The 24,252-nt window shown below is 41.5% G+C and overlaps 1 protein-coding gene across 1 annotated transcript in view; it reads right to left on the bottom strand.

Annotated features, from left to right (window-relative positions):
• The window catches only part of LOC105935972 (cytochrome P450 26B1), a 42,048-nt gene extending 19,252 nt beyond the window's left edge, over positions 1-22,796 (bottom strand). The window contains exon 1 of the mRNA XM_012876601.3: positions 21,669-22,796. Within this exon, the coding sequence (XP_012732055.1) occupies positions 21,669-21,872 (204 nt within the window). The 5' untranslated portion in view covers positions 21,873-22,796. The remainder of the gene's footprint in view (positions 1-21,668) is intronic.
• Between the last annotated feature and the right edge of the window lie 1,456 nt (positions 22,797-24,252).

Here is a 24,252-nt window from a genome sequence, read left to right on the forward strand (position 1 = left end):
ATAATTAAAAAGCTTAAAACAAGCTGAACTGAGAGAAACAAGGTGTCGACAAGACGGCCCACTGTTGGAGAATTAAACGATCTTTCAGTGGCCTGTAGAAGTATCCTACTGCTGAGTTTGAAGCCTCTTAAACATATTTAACCGCGGTGACGTTACAGTGGAAGAGAGTTAAAATAAAAAATCTTAAAGTCATGCAGGAGGAAAAGGTTAATCGATTTTAAATTATGTGATTTACCTTTATTATGACTGTTTCTATTAGAAGATGTAACATCATCATCATCAACATTAATCTGAAGAAAACCTCAAACAATCCCATGGTGCTTCGCTGATCAGCTCCACTTTCTTTACTGATTCTACCTTTGATGCTATTTTTCTATTTACTGAGTGCAAAACTTAATAAATGGCCATTAAAGTTTCTGTGCATTCATCTTTTCTTTATCCTCAACAAATCATTTTCAGGGTTTCACGTTTTCCCCCGTCAGTCTTAACTAACAGCTTCTTCACTGTATGTTTTTCAGGCAAAAATATTTCAAATTTCTTAAGTTTTATAGAAAGTACGAAGGATGCTGGCATTAAAAATGTGGTACAGACAGACAAATCTTTTGAAACATTTATGTTTTCTTATTTGAAAACCCTTCAAATCCATCCAGGATCTACTTAAATGACAGCTACATGCAGCTGACTAGTCATAAAAAAGCGGTTCTTTATCTATGCAGCTGACAGATTTTTAAATATCAACCATTATTAAGTTGAGAAAGTCTGTTAGATAATCTAAATTGTTTCATATCAAACATTTTGACTTCCTGACTTCATAAAAAGCTAAACTACTAAGTTAATGATATCACCTTAGTAGATATTCGTATCCCTTTAATTTCCTGCCATATGCATTAGATAAAACACATCCTCCCTTTTCTATGTCTTATTGACCCACGTTGGAGCAGCCTGGTTGTTTGTAGGATCAGATCTGGAGTCAGTTTCGGGGCTGACCCGACTGCAGCGTTGACCTCCAAATGGTTGGAGTCGTGTCAGCGTGAGAGGCAGCCGACCCCAGAACTGTAAACGGACTGTTTGAGCGAGCAGAGCACACATCAGCCTGAGGCCAGCTCATCGTGTTACACACACACGCAGGACGCTCACAACGCTCCTAACGTTCACCTGCAAGTATTCACACGTTCCGTAAAAGCACACACTTTTGAGTGCACGCGTGTTCGATTCTTAAAATCGACTAAAAAAGAAAACATGTGGAGCTGACAAACGCATTGCCCTGACAACACTAACTGGCTTGACCCCACTTTAGTCAAGGGGTGAAAGATATGTGCAACAGTGAGACACACACACACACACACACAAGCAGAGAGAGGTGATGCGTGTTACACAATGAAGCACAACTCTGAGGTGATGCTTGAGCGGTTACATCGCTTTCTGTCTAATAATCAATGTTGTTTCTTGTTCACTTGTCTTTAAACCCACTGCACAAATGCTGTGTACCACATTTACAGGCAACCAGAGTACAACATGCAGAGATTGGTGCTTATTTTTGGCTGATGGTTCATTTGCTGGTTGAGACACACCTCTCAACCAGCAAATAAACTTCTGGATCCAGCCTACTCTGCATACCTAGAACCAGAACTAAACAAGGAGAAGCAGCATTTAGTTCCTATGCTCCACTTATCTGGAACAAACTTCCAGAAAGTTGTAAAAGTGCGGAAAGCCTGAGTTCCTTTAAATCGAGATTAAAAACACATTTGTTTAAAATTGCCTTCAACTGTTCTAGTTAAACTGTTTTACTGTTTTTAATGTTCTTCTTTGTTTCTACATTCTATCTCTACTTGCTTTTATTCTATTTTCTATCTACATTTTATTCCTACTTGCTTTTATTTTGCTATATTTTAATCATGTAAAGCACTTTGCATTGTCTTTGTACTGAATTGTGGTATATAAATAAATTTGCCTTGCCTTGCCTCTAGCAGCACTGGTACTTTCAGTTTTTTTTTATTTAATTTTTTTTATGTGTCCTCTTATGCAGACTTGCCGCAGACTTGGCTTTCTAAGCTGTAGCTTATAATTAGATTGATGTGAAGAAGTCTGTGAGGGTAATCCGGGTAAGAGGATCAGAAATGTACACTAGTGAATCATCTGCATAGATGATAATTTAGATTGTGTTTTATGTGTAACAAAGCTTAATAGAGGACTAAGAACTGAGCCCTGAGGTACACCACAAATGATTATGTACTCTGTCAAAATCAGCTACAGATCCAAAAACATCTACTGAGCATTTTAAATGGAAACAATGAAAAGCATATAACTGCAGTAATATTAATTAGATTATACTGAAAACAGCTCAACATTTTTGACAGCCAAAAGTTCAGCAGTCTGCTTTTATAATAATAATAATAATTATTATTATTATTATTATAATTTGTCCTGCCAATTGGGGTCAATAGAGATACCGTTTCCCTGATGGCAGCAGTTGAAAACATCATGGAGAGGCCAATGCCATTAAAAAACTAAATCATGTTACTATAAAGCAACAATGTCAAATTAATCATCCTTTTCTTTCTTTGCATTTTCTAAAACAATTTCTAATTTTAAAATATATGCACAGCCATCTTCGAACATTTCAAACTTCCCTTTTCTTTTATGTTCTGCTTTGTAGGATAAGTAGAGGATGACTGTTACCAAATACCTAAAAACATCGGGTTCCCTTTGCCACATTATTTCAGGAGTAGAATTAAATACTTGTGATTGGATTATGGGTTCAACTTTAGCACCTGGATCAACTTTAGACAACAACAAATATTAAGACAACAAATAAGGATGAACTGTTATTTTCCCTACTGGGAAATTCACAAAGCATTGTGAATTCAGCTTTATTTTGGCCACGATTGTGTGCACAACCAAGGAATTTGACTTTGGCTACAAGATGAGATCTGCAGCTCGACGCCTTGTATGAGTGCTTCTTGGCTTTTGTTTGTTGTTTCTTTGTAAAGCAGGGGTTAAAGATGGGATAACGATGAATGGGCTTTGATTACACCCAGATCAACATCACATTTTACACCTTTAGGCCTTTACGGTTCAGTGAATATAAAACTTTAACGCCACTGGCCAAGGACGATTGAGCAACGTTTTCAGGAGACAGCGCCAAATTTATCATTTCACGTTTGCAGTCGTTGCAAAGTGTTCATGTCGCAACAAGTGAAGGGTTATGGTTTTACAAAACTTTTATACTTTATAAGAACCCCACAGAACATCAATATGTCTGCAAAAATCTCAAAAAACTACATGCAGGTAGAAAAATGTGTGCTGCTACAATTATAGAAGGGATTCATGCTGGGACCAAAAAAATTAAACCCATGGGAAATACATGGTTTGTAAAATTAGGTAATTTTTTCTGTGACATAAAACGCATCATCATCAGCATATTATGTATTGGAGGGGTTGTTTTTTGCAGGGTAAATTGTTAGCCTTTATCACAATACATATATAATCTAATTTTTACTGTTTTTTGTTGAACTCATAACTGGGTGAAGTGGTAAAATGTCCATACCTCGTGATAATCTTTTAAAATACACTACATCATACAACTTCTACTCCTCTTTCATGCTGAAAAATGTCTTCTAAAAGTTATGATTGTGTTTTTTGGACATGAAGTCTTGACCCCCACAGTCTAACATTGTTAACAAATATTTATTTTCTCAGACCAGAAAATGTATGGCAATTATTACCTTCAAGTATTTGGATACTTTGGTGTCTACAGTCTTAAAAGCTCAGGACTACAGCGTCATGAAAGGCTGTAATAGTATGTTGAGTTAATTTACTTCCAGGTATGCAAAAGCTTTGAAAAACTGAAACTGGGAAGTGAAAAAGTGTATTTCCTATATTGTTTTTTAAATTCCATAATACAAAAGATTTTTTATGAAAAGTAAAAGGTTTTGAAGATCAATCTACATGTAGACGGTGCCATTTATCTTTGATCTGCCGTAAGTTTTCGTCCGAATTCTTCATCACGTTGCTTTTTTAAGTTGATAACAGCTAAACACATTCATTCAAAAATAAAATGATAATTGTGCCAGAGTTTTTTTTTAGACTCTAGTTTAATATCAGGATTTAAATTGGACACCATAGTTTCAAACTGGTTTCGTTCGATTCCAAATGCTTCCTTCGAAAACATTTTTAGGAACCCTGCAAGCTTCGAAAGTTAACAAATTAAAAGTGCTATGCCCGATATTCAATTATGCAACCCTAGAACTGACTACTACGCAAAGATTACAAAACACTACCACACTTTGTTCCCATTTCGGCATTCGATTTCGTGTATTTCTGACGAGTTATTCGATCGAAAGCCTTTGTAACTCCTGATGTTTGGTAGAAACTGTGAATGCTTCGTGTAGCGTGATTAGTTTAAGCAATTTAACGGCTTTTACTCGGTCTAGTCTATCAGCAGCTTTACGCATCCTGTTAAAACGTTTCAGGTCTCGCTGTGTTTTTTCAGTAAAACGTTTTATGGCTCGGTTTTGCTTTGTGACGCAGAAGCGTCTTGGACCAGAGACTTCTTTGTGTCTCCTGGCTCTTTCTCACCTTCCTGCGACACATCTCACATCTTTCTCCTAGTGAGCTAAATTGAGCACAGATGCCTCAGCGGCCCTGTTTTAACCGTTTCATGTTGCTTTGAAGGACGAAAAAAAAAAAAAAAAGCACTCTGAGCACCAGACCTGCTTTTATAGAAGGAAAATGCTGCTAATTAGCCCCCCACCCCCTCCACACCCCCTAATGTCTGAGGGTGTGTTTGTTGTAATTGGGCTTAAGCTTCTTCAGATGTTAAGACCTCATTGAGAGGTGTCGACAAAACGTTATTTACGCAGCGTGTTTACAGCGGAGGCTTTTTTTTTTTTTTTTTTTTTTCGTGGAAGTGTCTTGGAGCTGACTTTTACGCAGCGAGGCAAATTTGTAAATTTTACAATCCTTCCGTCTTCGGTAGATTTATGTTTTGAGTTTGATTTCCCTTCATCTTTCAGGGTCCAAACTGTTGACCTGAGCTGTTTTCCCCGGCTCCTGTACACTTCCTCCTTCTCCTGTGGCACACACACACACACACACAATAACACACACATGCACGCAATAGCGCAGACACACACACCAGGTTGCCGGCTGGCTTCTGGAGCCCTCAGGGTGTGTGTGTATACGTGTGTGTGTTGGAGTCGGGTTGTTTTCCAAGCTACATTTTGCTGCCACATGGATGTAGAGTGGTTTAGTATGTCTGCCAGGCGGACCTGCCGACACACACACACACACACACACACTCTGACACACACACACACACACACACCGTTTAATTCAAAGGGAGTTCCTCAGGCAGCCAGACAAGGCACCCTTTCACTCTCTCAGATACAGCATCAGATCGGAGCGATTGTGGGTGTGCAAAATGCGAGCATTGTGCGCGTTTCTCCTTTCCACATGCCCTTTTCTGTTCATGCGCACGTCTTAAAAAAAAAAAAAAAAAAAAAACTCGGGAGGCTGTCATCTGTTCATATTCTGTGCGCAGCAAAGCGGAAAAGAAAAAGGAATGCTACGACACCGAGACGTCGCACTTTAAATAACGCGCGTCTGCGTGCCAGGGGTGTGGTCCCGGATGACATTTAACTTAAAGGTGAGAGCGGTGCACCCCCACCTCTTCCTCCTCCTCCTCCTCTAAATCCTGGCAAAGAAAGCTCCCCTACACGTTCGCATCAGCGCAGGAACTCATGGAAAGTCATGACGTAATGACGCCGCGCTCCTCCGGCTCACAGACGCACGCGCAGACGTCTGAGCGGCAGACGCAGCCGCAGAGACGCAGGCGTCACAGCTTCACGCTGATTGCTCACGCAGCAACACCGTTCACCCTCCAAACGTCAGTGAAGCGAGGGAGTTTCTCTCCATCCATTTTTTTTTTCTCTTTTTTTTTTAAATAAACCTCCAAGAAACCAAAATTACCACCGCAGCATTACGGCTGATTTTACCAGAGAGGCCGGAGGCAGAAAACTCTGATTTGAACTGAAAACCATAAAGAGGTTTTCTCTCAATGATGGCAGACAAAAAAAAAAAAAAGTTTAAAAGCTTTTTTTTTTCTGTCTTTGTCGACATGTTTCTGGGTCGTTGCAATTTAACTTCAATTTTAGATCTAGTTTACATATTTTTTTTATAGTGTAGGTTTTAGATTGATCTCTTTCTAACTTTATGAAAGCCTTTCATCCTCTCTTCTTGTTTATCGTCTGTGTAATGGTTGCTGGTTCTACGCCCTTCAGGGACCCAATAAAGTGAAGTCAGGAGAGAGACTGCATAAAACATAAAACAGGGTTTGTGCAAGTTTTAGTTATTAGCTGCTCTGTGTAATCTTAAAAAATAATAAAAACTTATTTGTGGTGCGATCCTTTAGTTACCGCTCTTCTGTTATCGCTCTGATGAATATGAATATCAATATGAAATTATAAAAGCAGTTTGTTAATTTAAGGGAGATAACCTATGAGAGCTAAAACAAGCTGCAACCATCCAGGAAATGCCAACAAATAAAATCTGTTAACAAATAGAAATAAAACCCATTTTTATGCTTTATTTTAGTTCAGTTTATCTAAGCATCGTATTCTTTTTTCTTATTTAAAAGGAACAAGGAGCATTTTATTTGACACGAATGCAACAACTCGTCAAAAGAAAAGTGATTTTATGGTTTATTTTTTGCAGTTAAAAAAATAAATTCTGCTAAAAGATTACATCTAAATAAACCTTTCGACTACATAATTACAATATAACTTTTCTCATCATTTTAAAATGTACCGTATATGTTTATGTATATGATAAACGGAGAACATCTCTATCATTTTCCTGTTTCTCTGCCTCTCTATTCTCCTATCATGGTAAAATATTGTTTTGTTTTTTATATTAAAATGCAACAAGATGAATGAATCAATATGTGTTCACATTTGTAGTAAAAAATTATTCTGATAAAACATCAGCATCTGAATAAACCAAACCTACCATTAAAATAAATAATCCATCTTTATTTTATCTTCAGTGACAGAAACTGTTCTGTAAACCAAAAGTTTAATGCATCCATAGATTTCCTCATAGGATATACATTAAATGTTTCGGCACATCTTTATTATTTTTTATCGTAATCCCTTCCTACTTTTTTTTATTACAGTTCCAGATTAAAATATGGATAATAAATTAACACGGGATTAAAATAGCATTTTGAATGTTTTTCATAAACAGGGAATTTACTGATATCTGTACCTCTATGCATCTGATGTTTCATGGATATTCAGCGTTTTCCTGTATTGCTAACTTTATATGACTCTTTACAAAATCGTTATTTGTAATCGTAACATTTATCCCTTTACTTCTCTACAATTTTGCAAAAGAATAAAAAATACATTCAGCAAAACATTAAATAAGAATTTTTTTGTCAATTTCTACATGTTCACATTCTTAGCGCCTTTTGTCAAAGCCAGGTAGTGTTTTTTTTTATTCAAACAGCATTTTAGTTAAAACACTGGATATAAAATTAAATTAAAGCGTTACTGACCTCAGCGTTGCAAAAATCTGCGAAGTATTGCACTTCTGAGTTAAAAAAAAGACATGAATGCCATTAATTGTGTCTTTTATAAGAGTGCAAAATGCATGTCATCCTTTTACATATTTTCCACATAGCGGCGTGTAATAAAATAAAATAAAAAAAGCACCAAATCCAGCTTTTCTTAGCTTTGTAAAATGAAACACTTTCCCTCCATTTCCCTGGAGCTCCCAGCTAACTTTACGGTGAGAATAAACCTGGCGCCCGGTGGACTGAAGGCACCGGATTCAAACTGCACCCTAAGGCGTGGTTAAAGCACGGCTAAATCAAGTTTTTTTTGTCCAGGTTAAAGGTTTTGTTCTCTGGCTAACCGTAAAAAAAGAACGGCTTCTATTAAAGAAAAAAAAAACAGACTTCTTAACTTGGCTTGTCTCTTTGCCGCCTGGGCAGGGCTGCTATTAGAACCTGTGATCTCAGCCGTTACACACTTTCTTTTTATTTTATTTTTATTTTCTTTATTTATCAGATATTTTAGAAGAACCTCAGTACAGACGAGACAAACGGGGGGCGTCCACACTTTTAAAGCCGCCTAATTCCACCTCTGGGCTCTGAAATCTACGGGAACTTCCTGACGAGCTCCATCCCAGATATTCCCCTCAAATATCCCCGTTTCTCTTGTTTCCCCCCCCCCCCCATCCTAAGCAGCAGACTCGCTCACTCTGTCCCAGCCCAGCTCGCTAACCCGTCGGCCCGAGCTAAAAATACCCCCGTCTGTACTGTTGGGGTTGGCCTGGGGGCAAACCTGGGCCGGGGCTTATAAATGTGCTCTTTGTAGCGCAGTGGAAATGTCCAACAAATGACTCTTTTATTAGGGCAAGACAAAAAAACACAGCTAATTATGTTTACTCAGATCACACACACACACACCCGTGTGTGAGGGGAGAGGGAGAAAAAGTTCAAATGTGAGGGAAAAGCTTCAAGGTATTAGTGAAAGAGAGTTTTTTTTTTTTCTGGAACAGAAACTCAAGCTGATAAGAAAACAGTAACCTATATAGAGTTAAAATCTGGGTCATGCTGATACTTTGCTGCTTTTGCTTTAAACTCTTCTTACAAAAAGCGACAAAAGTATTAATTTAGCATCCGAATTTAAATTTACGACCCCCTGTTTTTTTATTATATATGTTAATAAAAGCTCCTGCCACGTATATTCGCTAAGATTATAAGGCAGGTATAATTTCACTTCACTTCTAAAACGTGAAATCCTAATCTTAAAATTTGACTAAAACCTGTGTGAGACATTTATAAATAACAAACAAAGTGGAAAGTTTGCGCAGCCGTGCTGACGGATTTATAATTTCTGATCTTTTTGGCCTTCTTCTCCAGACCCATTTTTTTTTTTGCTGGGTCGTCCTCCGTCGTCCCCGCTCCGCTTTTCTGATTGGTTACTGTTTATCGCCTGTTAGAAACGCTGTCAGCCGATTGGTCGGCCAGTCGGTGCTGGAAGAGAAACGATCAAAGGCAGGAAAAGGAGCCGAGTATTAGCGAGGTATACGTCTCTTCTGAGTCTAACCCAACAGCGGGGTTGTTTGGCTCGCTGTAGCTGAAAATATTTGATTCCAACCACAAAATGGTTGATTTAAAGGGTTAATCTCTAGTTCTCGTTTACCAAAACTAACTAGATTTATAGAGAAACTGAGACACTTGTTCTAGCCACAAATAAGAAAATAAATAACAACGAAACAACTTCATGACTCGATATCTGCAAGAAGTGTCTCCAACAAAATAAAAAAGTTCATTTGGAGGCTTAATGCGTTTATTTCAACTCATATTTGGCAATTAAATATTAAGCTGAACTCGCTTTCTGTTCTCTTTTACATTTGTTTCCAAACATTTGCGAAAATACGTAATTTTTACGTTCTCTCGCGTGATATCATTCAAAGCAAACAAGGTGGAAAAGAGGCCGCCCAACGTCGCTTTTACCCCAAAACAAAAAAGAAAATCATTAGGCGAGGGGGGAAAACTACTCTTGACATTACTAATCAGGTGAGAAAATACATCTGAATGTTTAAAGGTTAAAGAAAGTGTAAGGTGTAAGTCTAAGGTTGAAAGGTTTGCTGTGAGTAAACCAAGTAGCTAAATGATCCACACCGAGGCGCTTTAACCTTTCTGATGTGACGTTATATGTCAAATTCTCCTAACGTAAAGTGGTTTGTGGGGCTGCAAAGACAGCGAGGCGATTAAAAACTAAACGGAAAGGGAGTAAGTTGAGTAAAACGGAGGATGTCCGTCGTCGGCGAACGTTGCCGACCAAGCAGGTGAGTCCCCTCAAGAAGAAGAGAGTCCAAGAAATTATGCCCAGAAATCAGAGAAGCCGAGCTCCTTAAAGAGATTCAGGCCGCGGGGCTTGACTGGCAGGTAGAGCCAGACGTACAAAAGCCAGCGATCTCCACGGTTACATCTAAAATAAAGGTTAAAAATGAAAAAGGGAAACGGCAGCGAGAGCAGCGGAGAACAAGAGAGAGGAAACGAGGTCAAAGGCACCGAGGGAATTCCTCCTCTCCTTTCAGCCGTCAATCATTCAGCCGGTGCCAGAGATACCGAGCATCCAGTGTGAGGGCTTTTATGTGTGAGTGATTGTGCGTCTGAATGGTGCGATAGGTCCTCGACTTGACAATGAACCCCGTCCCTTCGCGGTCACGCCACTGCATCAGGGAGACCCCGGAGGGGAGGAGGAGAGACGAGATGAGAGAAAGCAGAGAGGGAAGGAAACCGAGGAGAGTGTAAGGGGGGGGTGGGGTGGGGGGGAGGGAGGAGGTTGCAAAAGAGCCAAGAACGGAGGCAGAGAAAGCGAGCGCAGAGCGTGGCAGTGGAGGCGGAGAGATGGGATGGATGCTCGTTTGAAACGGGACGGATTAAAGGGGGTAAAAAAAAAAAAAAAAAAAAAGGTTTTGGATGGTTCAGCCAGAAAACACGGAGAATAGCGCGGGAGCGGGAGAGACACGGAGGGGGAGGCAGGACTGGCCCCTGACCCGGGGACATTATAGAAAGGGAGATTATGGTTGTTCAAAACTCTCTAAGCAGTAACCCCAGGACCCCAGCTAATGCCCTGACACACACACACACACACACACACACACACACACACACTGCAGAGACCCACGCTGCAATAACAACGCAGCGAGAATCTCAAACATATACAGTGGCTTGATTGTTTCATCGCCTAGCCCAGTAAAACGTCGTTTTATTCCTCTATATGCAGACGATAAAGGCGTTTTCAACAAGTCCGTCGTTTTCTGCTGTTCCGTCAAAGCGTACTTCAATTAAACGCGACGCAAATCCTCAACGTTTGCTCAACAGCAGGTCCTCCCATGACAACAAGTAGTCTAGAGTTTAGTCCGCGATGAATCTCAAAGTCGCCGTAGATGACTGTGGGGAAATCTTTCTCTCATTTTTCCAACTCGTTCCCTCCTATTGCCATTTTGCAGCCGTAAACAAATCCGTTTCTTACACTTGGGTAACTTTACAGCCAAACTATATCGTATCTCTATTGGTTGACGTTGAAATATGAGCTGTTACGACACCTAGTCATTGGAGTAACAAAACTATGTTTCCTTGCAAGAAGACTACGAGCAGAATATAGAAGATTAGGTCGGAAGTAAAAAGTCCCGAAGGGGCCCTCTTTCCCAAACTCAAAGAATCGGGGGCAAAACGACGGAATCTGCTAAAGTGTGAGACGGTGAATGGCCAAACTGACCGCCGTCTGCAAAAGACAAAACAGAATGACACGACTACGTACAACAGCAAGCGAAAGACCTTAAAGAACGCTGTGCAATTTTTTTGTATTTACTTTACATCGGTGCAGTCTTCAAGAGCACAAAAACACCATCAAATATTTGATGAGAAATCTATTTAGAGTCTTTCTTAGGCCGACACGTCATTCCCACCTACTGAACAGCAGACTCCTGAATTAAATACAAGGGCAGCTAACTCCAAAACATAAAAATGTCGTTTTGGGTTCCTTTATTTTAAACACCAGCGCCTTTTCTCAGACACTTTCAAGCCTTTTTCCCGTCGGTGCAACTCAGACGGTTGACGTCAACAAGTCTCTGGACTGGCAGCAGAGACGTGTTGGCGTGATGTTTGTGGGGTGGCTAGCTGAAAGCTCAATACAACCACCGCTGCTGCTGCTGCCACTCGCTGGTTCTGCCGTTCTGGGTTCATGTGGACCGTGACCGACTCAATTGGCCGACTTTTGGAAAGCGGAGCCGTCAAAAAGTGTAATTTTGTCCATCTGTCCATCTGTTTCTCCATCTGTCTGTCCATCCATTTCTGCACCATCGATCCCTCCGCGATTCATCCTTCTATCTATGTAGTCATGTTTGTCCATCACTTAACCATCCATCCATCCATCCATACCACTGTAGAAGTATCTACCATAAAAGTCCCGGCAAAGTTTTGTAAATATAGTGTAAAACGAGAATTGACCGTTGAATTAAACTCTTGAACATTGTGGGATTTCCACATTGAACGTGTCGTATAAGCCCAGCTGAAATCGTGGGTATTGCTTGTTGGGTTGGTTATCCTGACGCTGCACCAGTGTCAAAAACTAGATAATTCTTACTAAATGGATCCCCGCATTTAGGCTAATTCTCTGCCACAATAAATTTCAGAAAGAACCACATTGCTAATTTAGGGAAAATAAACCACATGTAGCTGGTCAAAGTGATGGGAAACGCACCACGGGTCCTTTTTTTTTTTTTTTAAAAGCGTATTTGTGGTAGTTTTATTGACCGAAGGACAGAAAGACACCCGCTTTATCCTTTAAGCTTTTCACACACAAAGTTTGTAAGCGGTAAAAGTGCGGCCACCTCTTATTCACACACCTACACACTCACTGGATGAGGAGAGGGGGATTAACACTGGCCTCTATAGTCGGCCCAGGACAAGAGTGTTGAAGGAGGGAGCAGTGTGTTCTCGGGGTGAAAGAAGGGGCAGGGGAGGCCGCTGCCAGAACCTCCCGCTAATCTACCAGAGGAGGAGGAGGAGGACCGTGAGGTCGTATGGACCAAGAGAGGGAGAGGACGTTTTTTAAAAGTACACGTTTTATAGTTTTCGTCATGAACCTGGGCTCCAATGGACAGATTTAAACTAGGATGACTGATAAGGTGAAAACAGATGAAGAGAGATAAAAAGTCGTCATCGGAGAAAAGACTGACGAAGAGACTGAACCGGATTGTAACACGACAACCGTAGACGAGAGGAAATCTTTAGAAACAAAAATTTATATGGTGCCATGTTGGAGAGACCGAAAAATTTCCGCAAAAAAAAAAAAAAAAAAGACCAGCGGAAAAAATAACGGGTAAAGCGACGGGAAGGGAACATTCTCAGCTATTACACACAAATGTTTTTGGATATAATCTCTTGAAAATGTGTTGGAAAACTGGGAAAGACAAGACGGTTGGATGCTTTGAAAGTTAGTACGATGGGCGAGGAAGAGTCCTCGGAGGCTGGGGGGGGGGGGTCCCTGCCTTGAATGTTAACGTTGGACGGGCGGCCCCCTTCATGCCCGTTTAATGAACTATGTATCTGTAACCGGGCAAAACACACACAGTCCGCTTCCAACGAGGAATCAGGGCGTCTTGTTAAAAACGTCTTGTTAAAAATGCTAATTATTACATTTCTCAGTGAGTTTTGAATGAAATTGATAATATTCATAATATACAGCATTTATTTTGGAGGGTGGTAAGGTTTTAAACATTTAAGCTGCAATAAACTTTAAAAACTAAAGACCGATGAGTCAGTGTCCTGCAAAGGACGGTTATCTTTTATCGTAATCTGAGGAGCGGTAAGCCTTCAAATTATAAGAGGTGTATGGACATTTATGCATTTATGATATTTTTTAGGTAAATTACCATAAAAAACACGGAAAAGTTGAGTTTGAAAAGATATACCCAGAACGTGAAGCTGTAGCTGGAGAAAAGTCAACGTTACAGTGACTGTTCCCATCTTTTTCTACCAAAGCGGCATAAAAAAGCACCTTCTCTGGAGAAAATTAGTTTTTTTTTATCCTATCAGCAAAAGGACAAGGAAAAAAGTGTTGAACAGGTATTAGTTGATATAAGATTATTATCATCAAGATTATGAGAACCTTGAATAAAAAAAACACAATTTGATTGTAGTCACTCTGAAATGTCTAACACAAACAGATATGATCTAAAAATGCTATTATTCTTAAAGGTACAAAATAATAGAATGTATTGTTGGTTATCACAATCTATAACATTCTATAACATCATCTTTCTACTTTATTATTAAATAATTTTTGTACATAAGATTAAAACAGAATAAATTCCCACCTAATTCAGTTGTTTTCAGATGTTTATTGTCTGCAAAATATCCAACTTTTTTGCTGTTTTGCACTTAGAATACCCTGATATTAGCTGGTTACTTAGTCGGGCTATCAGCTCCAGCAGCGCCGGCAGTCAGCTGACAGCCCACATGATATTCACAGCTTATTAGCTTTAGCTTTAACCCTTAATATGAGTAGAGGGTGGAGCTGCTTTTGCACATATTTAGGAACAGGAGAAAAGGTCTAGCCTCTAATTATCTAAGTATTTTAATGCACAGAAACAGGAATATAAACAAACGTCAAGCGTAGGTGCCACTTAAACACCAGTATTTGATCCAGGCCTCGTCTGGAAACACTAACATATTTGCACATTCTGTTTTCTTTGTAAATAATGTTCCAGACCTGGAAGACAAAACAAATTCAGCATTTTTCCCCCCACTCTGACTATAAGAGCAAATGTGGATTCTGCATCATCATGCATTGTTTTTTCTGGGTGTTTCATGACTTCATGTGATTCCCGCTCTGGGTATTTGTGTGTATAACCGCAGTCGTGCAGCACACAGTGAGCTGCACCGCAGTAATGGAAAATACTATAGATGAAGCCACCGGGCCTCACAATGCTCGCTCTGTCTGAGCCACTTAAAGGCACAACCCTCTGAGAAACTCAACGCGGGGACCAAGTCAGCTCCGCATGCATTTTTCTGGGTGTTTTTTTTTTTTATCATGGCTGTCAATACTGTAGAGACTTGGTGGTTTTTTGAAGAATGGAAGAGGATGTGCTAGTGGTTGGTTACTTTATGCATTCGCTGTTTAACCAGGAGAATTTGATCCTTCTAGTGGATTCTAGCAAACGTCGTTCGTTTTTGCTGGAGGAGTGTTACTGGTTGGGTTCAAACGTTGTGAAATCTTTTGAAAATGCCTCGAAATTTGTGTCCTGCTCATTTTTTAGTTAAATTCCTGCCACATTATTATTAAAAGGAGTTGAACGAAAACATTTTTTTTAACATCTTCAGGAATGCATCCAATGGGTTTATTCTGTTCGTCCACATTTTGAGTGTGAACAGAAGTTCAAAGTTTTTGTGGGACTAAAAAAACAGCGTTGATGCTTTTGTTTTTATGTAAATATAACTCCTAGATTTTGGCATAAAATAATTAAAATACAACAAGACATGAATCTACAGCCTCTAACTCAGAAAAGAAACAGTTAATGGGGCTTCTGACAACAACTACTGCCTTAGTATTGAAATGAAATATTATTAACAAGCTATTATTTATTATTTTTTGATTACTATTTACTGTTTTAAAATGTATAGCATGCTCATTCTGTTACGTTGCTCCTTCAATAACGCTGAAATGCTCCTTTGGTGCAGTCCCATCTGCTCTGTTACTATCCATTTAATCTATTTAATCCATACGCCAAAACATCAAATAAAAAGATTTCTGAGTCATTTTTCAATCATGATAAGATATTTAAATTTCAGCTTTTAGATCATTTAGGAGATAAAACTCTTTTTTTGTGAAATGCCGTTATTGTTTCTTGTTTTTTGTCTTACCCCTTTGTAGATCCGTTTAAAAAAAACTAGTTTTTGTATCTTAATCACTAAAAACGGACTTGCATTTAATCAGCTCAAGTTCAAAATCGAAATAATTGAAGATGAAAGTGAGGTAGAAGATTTGACAATAACCACTTGTTATTATGGGAAGGGTTAAGCTTGAAAAATAACCTTGAAAATGCAAAAATAAAAGTGCTTGAATATGATTTTGAACCAAACTCTGAACTAAATTTTTTATCTTTAGGAAGCGTCAAACATCAGAGCATCGAGAGTCTTAACAATTCAAGTTGTTTGATTGTTTTTAGAGAAGGTTTCCCTGATGTTTAATTTACAGCTGATGAAGCAGGAGACGGGATAGGGGAGGCGCTGCAGAGAAAGGACTAAGGAGCGAGAGGAGGATCTGTCATCGCTTTGTGTGATTAGGGTGTTTGGTCTGCAGGGTGGTTATTACCCAGCCCACCATAATTTACACTTCGTCACTGAGAATCAGACAGGAAGACAGGCTGGCAGACAGGAGGACGATACGCTGCGGAGGCTACATCCAAGGAATCAGGTAGCATGTCCGATCACTTTCAGAAGTCCTAAACGCGGTTTATGCATTAAAACGAGCTTCCTGAAAGCGCGCCGTCTGCTGAGATTATTCACAAACACAGCATCAAAGTCACAGGATCAACTGCTGAGGGTCTGTGATGGCGGGAATTCTGGAAAAACGAGGGAAAAAACACTCGCTGGTTGGACAAGAACTTTATTTTTTAACTGTATAAAAGTATGTATATATATATATATATATATATATATATATATATATATATATATATATATATATATATATATATATATATATATATATATATATATATATATACAAATGCAGGACCTTTGCACTTTGGGGACACCCTGTGGTAGCAGAAGGTCACTACAGGGAATTTATTTATTTCCAGTGTTTTATTTGTTCCTAAATACGCCCCCTAGTGGAAGATAAATGCTAGGAGAATTTTTATTATTTATCAAAATCTAACTTTTTGAAAATCAACACTTTTTGATTAATAAAACCTGAACATCAAACTGTAACAAATATATATTTTTAGCCAAGTTTGAACAACGGTTTAAAAAATCTTACAGACACTTTTTAAAAGAATCTCAAAAGACAAGTATCGATGGGATTCTTGATTTTTTTTTATGTTTTATTGAAACATCTAAAACAATTAAAATGCATGGTGTCCCAATGCATTTTTTTTATTTATATTTTGTGGTGGCTTAAATCAAACTGGCAAACATCTGCATCTTGACTAATCTCGCTAATCTATTTCTGGGCTAAATAAACGACAACCCAAGCTGCTATTTCGCCGTTTATCGTAGCATCAACAAACACGGCGCTCAGGTCACATATACACTTTAAATTTTTGTTAAAATTCTTCTTTTTTTATTATTTTTTTTTTAATAAAATTACATTTGAATCCAAACAGATTTCGTACCAGTGACTATTTGAAAGGTGCCTTGAGTTGACGTGCGCTGTAATTTGTTGCTAAATAAATAAATCAAATCGAGCTGCATTGAAAGAAGTAAGTATCGTGTTTCATTTAAAGCAGTCACATCTGGAACGGTCCAAATTGTAGTTATTGCCGCACGCTGTTTTCTGTGCATAAATCTGCCCGGTGTAGGTAAGTGATTCCCTGCACTGTGTGTGTCCTCTCTCAGTAGCTCTCCTTGCTTGGCACCGTCCATTCAGAAAGCCCCGGCTCCTAATGAGAGCAGACAGATCCTTGGCAGAGGGGCCACGCCACTATTTCTAACTGCAGATCGCTTTAAAATGGATCCAGCCACAGAAATATGTTGCTGTGTGTGTGTGTGTGTGTTGAGGTAAAAATATACTGTATGCATACACTGTACACACACATTTAGACACTAAGTGTTTATGTTGGAGTTCTGGACGAGGTGCCAGGGGACGTCAGCTGAGAGCGCGGCAGAACAAAAGAGGATGTGAGTTGAGGAAAGAAAATAATCTCCAACCGGTCGATTTGTATCGAAAGACATTTAAAGCCCTCGCTGTTACCCCGGGACGTAGCGCTACAGAGCCGCCTCTTGTTCACTTGTGTAAACAAACACCCTGGTGTAATTCTTCATAGCGACTTTCGGCTCCGTGTTTTGCTGCTCGGTGCACAAATGAACTATTTTTGGTCCGCCGTTAACCCTCTCACAGTGCTGCCTTTGGCCAGAGAAGCTCTACAAAAACCAAACGGGTAGAGCTAGAAAACAACTCTTGGAACACACAGTGTGGACAGTGTAATAGTCGGGACTCTCGGTTAAGACTCCCCCCCCCCCCCCAAAAAAAAAAAAAGCGGGACGAAAAGAGAGTAAATATTGAACTAAAACAATCCAGTGGGTACAAGCAAACTCACAGTTTAATCTGCGATGCTGCTTAATATCGTAAAAAAGCGAAATACGTAAAAGCTGTTAAAAAAAGAAAACTTGTATCTGCTGCCCCCGTGTGGCCGAAATTAGCAATGGCATCTATGTAAATAGCTAAGGCATCGCTAGACATGCGTAAAATCGGACATTCATCCCATGTTTGTACATTCATAGATTTTAGGAGTACAAAATACTTTTCCAATCTTGAGGAAAACATCTGGAGTGAACTAACGTGACCGTAGCGCCCCCCAGTGGTCAGAAACAGAAACAACAGCTTAACTTGTATAAGTGTAGAGAAATAAAAGTGCACCAGTGGAGGAAAAAGTGTTCTAGTTAATAGAAACTCGTGCTAAGTTAGGTAAATGATCACAGTCGGGGTAAAAAGATCCCTTGAGACCCATATAATTGCTGCACTGCTTCTCTTAAACAGCAGGTGTCACTGCTGAGGTCATGCTGCTAAAAAGCCTTATTTTTAAAAAAAATCACTACCGTTTTAACTTATTCAAATTATTGTAATGTGTTTGTCTTGCTCATATTAATTTATGTGAACTGTTAAATGCAACAGTCAAGTTCCGCAAACAGAACTAATAAAACCCCAAAAGGCGTATTTTATGTTTAAAAGGTACCCAGTTAGTTGCACTTATGAGTAACTCTTCCTCTGGTTGCATTTCTGCTTCGACCTGGTCTCTCTGTAGTGACACCTGCTGTCTGGGAAGGGAACTGCAGCAGCCGGAACATCTGAACCAGGGGTCACCAACCTTTTTGAAACTGGGATCTACTTCATTGGTGTTGTGTTACGCAAAGGGCCACCAGTACTGACCTTTGACCTTGAAGAGTCAAAGTTCCCCTTAAATTTATGTAAAGTAAACGCATTTTTCATGCTTTGTCATAGATATTGTCATTTTTAAATCAATATATATGCAAATGTGAATAAACAGGAAGAGTAACAGAATAAAATAAAGTTTTAGATGCAGCTTATTGGAAGATTGTATTTTTATTTTTTATTTTTTTAGATCAGGCATGTGGGCGCCACATGAGGTCCTCCGGGGGCTACTTAGTGCCTGCGGGCCCCATGTTGGCGAGCCCTGATCTAAACTTTATTATGCTGATGTCAAAATCAGTTTGCACCAGGGCAAAACCAGCTTTTTGGGACTTTTTGGGACAAAACACTATAATCCACTTTCTAAGTATTTTCTTTATTTCACTGTGTGATGCCTTAAAACACATTTCTTTTTCATTTCACCAATGCCAAATTGAAACCTGAAACAATTAATGTGCTCCTAATTTGGCAAACTCAAAAAAAGAAACAAAATAAACAATAGCCTGCCAAGTCGTCCCTTATTTCCTGAATATAATAACATGCAACGTTAAGTCAAGCCCTCTCAGACATGATTCCTCTCCAAACACATCGGACATTTCCTCTCCACAAACGACCAGGCAGCGACATTATGGTCCTGTCAGATCTCCATCTTTCATCCTTCATCCATGCCATCCAAGCCAATCAGGAGCAGAACACGTCACAAATGCAGTTTTCAGGGTATATTTCTGGCATATGAGCTTCTGTTAAAAGATTGATTGTAGCTCTCCAGGCGTCTTCGTGTGCTGCGGGTTCAGATTAGTCGTTCCTCGAGGCTAAAGCTAACGGCTAGTCAAAGCAGGACTCTGCATTCTCCACACAACTCCAATCTAGAGAACTTCCCCGCGGTTTTATCAGGACGCTATCTCACGAACCTTTGAGCCACGGTTAAATTGGCTTTGGCCGGTCATTTACTCACTAGCTGCTGATTATTTCTACGGGACACGGGGGTCGGTGGCGGTGAGCCCCCAGTTGGGTTCCTGCGTGAAAACAAGCGCAGAGGACAGAACATTTAAAGTGTCTCCGGTCAGGTCACTGAAACCCCGGCGATGCTTTTATTTTGCTTTTAGGAAGTTACTTTGACCAAAACATTTGTTAGTTGTCCTCAGGACCTGTTTGACACGGGCGGGTCATCGGTGGCGCACCACCTCCCACCTCCACCCTCCATGTAAATCCCTGTTGGCTTCTGTGTGAATAACATCCCAGTGGGACGGTTTTAAAGTTCAGAAAACAGGATTCCCAACAAACACAGATATTAAGACAGCAGGGTCTGCTCTGATTTCCGTCCCTCGCTTCAGCTTCTAACCTTTTAACAGAACCTCACTCTACATATAATCCTAAATTGTCCCCGTCTATCAGCTCCATCACCTGAAGACAGTTCTGCCCCCATGGATCACTCAGAGGACTCTTTGTGGGACTTTTCTGTTGGTCAGGTCTGTGCCTGGCCATGAATGCTCAAATACTGACAAAGATCTGGGATCTCTCAGTCTGCCGGTGCATTGACAAGCATCAATGCATTCTTTTTTTGGTTAAACCAAGACCTCAGCCAGAAGAACCTGCAGCTTAACTTTCCCTCTTCTTATACGTTGAAGTCATCAGAATAAAAGTTGCGTTGGCGAGAGACAGAGAAGGCAGGTTTTAGAGCGCAGAGGAAAAAGCCCGATCAGAGCATCTCCGATTTCACGTCAGGACAAAGTCTCCCGCAGATCCAGGCTTTGGGAAGAGAAGCGGCGCCGCAGCCAAGAATCTGGACTTTTCCACACTTCCCTGCGCGTCTCGGAGACATTTGGAGCTCAGGAGCGCAGACACTCGCAGCCTCCTCCATCAGACTGACATACAAGCCCCCTCCGCTCCGCTCCGCCTCCCCTCCCATCCCCGCTCCATAAACTTGGCCGTGGTCCGCGGCTGCATTCCGGGAACGCGTCTCTCTCTCCCTCTCTCTCTCTCTCTCTCTCTTTCTCTCTCTCTCTCGGTCAGATGTGTTCGCCCGACAGGAGCACCGCGAGTTCAAGCCGCGCACGCTGCCGACGTGCCTCCGCGCGTCCCGCTGAACTTCGCTCCTCGGTTTCCCTCCCCCTCACGCGTAATTATCTCTTGATTTCTACTTATACGACCCTCCCGCTCAAACCAGCGTCTCTCTCTCTCTCTCTCCGCTCCACGTTTCTCTTTCTGATCCATCCCGGTGGATCAGACCGATGAGAGGCGCAGGGCTGCGGCCAGGAGTTGCTCTGGTTGAAATGGAGATCTAAGTCTGGAGGCAAAAGGATGTTTAAAGGGTCCCCGCGGCACCATGGGGTCTCCGCTGGGGTTTGGGAGCGCGCAGCCAGCGGTGAGTTCTGGCCGTCAGGAGGGATGGAGCTGCAGGAGCGGTCCAAGGAGCGCCCAGCTCATGCGCTCATCATCACCTCCGTATAAACAACATTCCTGCCATTGCAACCAGTTCCCTTCATATCTGATGCGATCGATGCGTTTATCAGCCTGACTCCAGCTTGACCCCCTGATGCGCGCCTGTCTGAGGTTTAAAAAAAAAAAAACTAAAGAAAGTGGCCAGATTGCTCCACCAGAGGAGCAACAATTATATAAACCCATCAACTCGGCATGGTGGCTCCAGCTCAGGCTCATAATATCAGATCTGAGTGGTTCTAACTTTTCTGATGCCGATCCGGATAAATTTACATTTAAACGCGGAGACAGATGTGCGATCTGCCTGAGTGGAAAGTTGAAAAAAGTGGGGTGGCGCATCGACGTGGAGAGACACAGCGACTGTCCGGCGGCAGACTCACTCATCCTTCACCTGATAACTTCACAACCTCTGACCAAAGAGAAAGCGCAGAAACGAGCCCTGAAAGCAAACACTGCCCCCCCCCCTGATCAGCTCTTAAAACGATCCCACACCTCCTGTCTGCCTGTGTGGAGACACCTGGACCAATCCCCGGGTTCCGACGCGCTCCTTACCTGCAGCAGCCAGTGGCAGGTCTCCCCGATGAAGGGGAAGCCCATGGAGCCCTTGGGCATGGGCAGCTTGCAGTTCTTGTCCCGGGTGGCCGTCCACCGGAGCTGCCAGAGCTGCTGGGACACCGCGACCAGGAGCGCCATGGACACCAGGCAGGCGGCCAGCGTGGCCAGAGCCGAGATCAGGTCGAAGCTGTCGAACAGCATGATGAGGATGATGGGGGAAATGATTGTGGAGAGCTTAAACCCGCGTCTGGGACACGCTTTGTAGACCCGGCTGATGAGTTGTCTCGTTCTTTTCTGCGCGTAAAAGGCGCAGCGCCTCTTCAGGCTCCCCAAACGCTCCCGGAGGTTGGAAGCGGCGCGCTTCTGCTGGGACTGATTGATGTGTGGAGATGCGATATGGGATGTGTGCTGAGGATAATCACAAAGCGGCGCTTTTGGCGTCTCCAGGGCGCAGATCGCCGTTGGCTGAGAGGATGAGATGTGAAGCAGGTGACGCTTGGATCTCAAACTTTCAGAGAGAAAAGGGAAGTCAGCAAAAAGTCAAGTTTGCTTTAATGGTTTAAACATCTGGGACCAGAATCACACCTGACCGGGGACGCTCCTGGGGTGTGAAAGTTCATTTTCAGTCTTTTTGTGAGTTTCTGGGTTAAAAAAATTGAGTTAGAAATAAAAGGATATCTGGAAATTTGAGGCAAATAATAATTATAATTAAAAAAAAAGAAGTGAGATGCCAGGACACGTGGAAAAAGTGAAGCCGAGCCTAGAGCCAACAGAAGTTTAAACTTTTTTTAAAGAAAAAAAAAAGAAAAACTTCTGGACTGGGATGGAAAAAAGTTGGTTTAAAGGGGAAACTCTTCCAGGAATCGCGGGATTCAGATCCAAAACTTAAAAAAAACATATATTTTAAAAAGTTTACGAGCCTCTGTGAGGAGTTAGATCCGTGAAGCTGCAGTGATGCGCAGGAGATGCTCCGTCCTGCTGCTGCTGCTGCTGCTGCTCTGTCTGCTGCTGCCGTCCACTCTCCTTTCTGTGCACCTTTCTGTCTCTCGGAGCGCTTCTCTCTCTCTTTCTCTGCTGGCTGCATATACAAGTCACCCTCAGTGCGTGTGTGTGTGTGTGAGTATGTGTGTGTGCTCACAGAGTGTGTGTGCGTCCAGCCAGAGGCACCAATGAGTGTTTATATAGTGTGGAGGCAACTGGAAGGCGAATAGGCGGCCAAGGGCTCCCGTCGCCCCCCTCCAGCCCCAGACTCCCCTCCCATCATCCCTCCTCCACCTCTGCTCCACCTCTCTCAGCTCCCGGAGAACCCCCTTCCCACCCCTAAGAAAGCGGAGGAGGAGGAGGGGGTGGGGTGCTGTAAAGTGAGCGGAGAGCGGCGTAAGAGGAGAGGAGGCTCGGAGCGTGCTGCAGCTGGCGCAGCGCCAGCGGCTGGGTTGGGAGGAGAGGAGAGGGAGAAACGGGGCTGTAGTGGCAGTCATGACTCCGTGAAGGACGTGCGCACTGCTCATCCTTCTCTACCCCCTCAGCCAGTCACCTGCGGGCTAAAACAGTCCGCGCACACCGTGGAAACCTTTTCTAAGCGATGCGCATTTACGCGCGGAGTTGGGTGCGCGCTTCTTCTTTTTTTTCCCCTGTTTCTCCGCATCTCAAAGTGAAACTTTCTTCCTGGAGCGCTCAAAGAAGAAGAAGAAGAGAAGAAGAAGAAAGAAAACAGGCTTCAGTCAGTTGCATCCAGTGAATTTTGAAAATCATTGTGCGAGAAAATTCAGTCGGGAATAAAATGGAAACTGGAACATCATTTTTTTTTAAACAGTAGTCCAATTGAAACGCAGCCTGCTGATGCAATGAATTGAAAAAGGTAATTATTTTCAAAGTAGACTGAATTATTACGCGTCGTTATTTTTTACTAAGTGAGAAGATGGAGTGGGGTGGCAGCAGGAGGTGCTCAGGGCGCCATTCTTGCAGGAAGCGCCACTGTCTGCCCACGCAGGTTTCTAAATAAGAACTGGCTGATGGATGGGTACACATTAGGTTCATGGTGCCCTGGCCCACAGTCAGTTTTCTTCTTTATGAAAAGTTTCTCGTATACAAGGAGTCGTCAATAAACACTAAAAAAAAAAAAAAAAAATGCTGGACAGATATTGTAGAAACTATGCCAGTACAAAACTTCTCCAGAAGCAACGGAGTCATGGAGAAAGTGTTTAAAAGTTGCTCCTGTTAGATTAAACCAGGAGTCACCGAGCTTTTTCAAACTGAGAGCTAATTTATTGGTGTGTCACATGAAGGGCTACCTGTACTGACCTTTGAACCACAAGAGTCAGAGTTCACCTTAACTTTATGCAAAATAAAAAAATGTTCATTCTTTGTCATAGATATTGTCATTTTTGAATCTATATAAATGCAAGTTTGAATAAACAGGAAGAGTAACAGAGAATATAATAGTTTTAGATGTAGCTCAGTGGTGGATTGTTTTTTTTTTTTGTTTTTTTTTTTTTTTAGAACAGGCTCGTGGGCCCCACATGTGGTCCCCCATGTTGGCGACCCCTGGTTCAGAGGTTTGTAATGATCGTGTGTTTGTTCT

The sequence above is a fragment of the Fundulus heteroclitus genome, chromosome 14 (assembly GCF_011125445.2).
Source record: "Fundulus heteroclitus isolate FHET01 chromosome 14, MU-UCD_Fhet_4.1, whole genome shotgun sequence".
NCBI classification, from domain to species: domain Eukaryota; kingdom Metazoa; phylum Chordata; class Actinopteri; order Cyprinodontiformes; family Fundulidae; genus Fundulus; species Fundulus heteroclitus.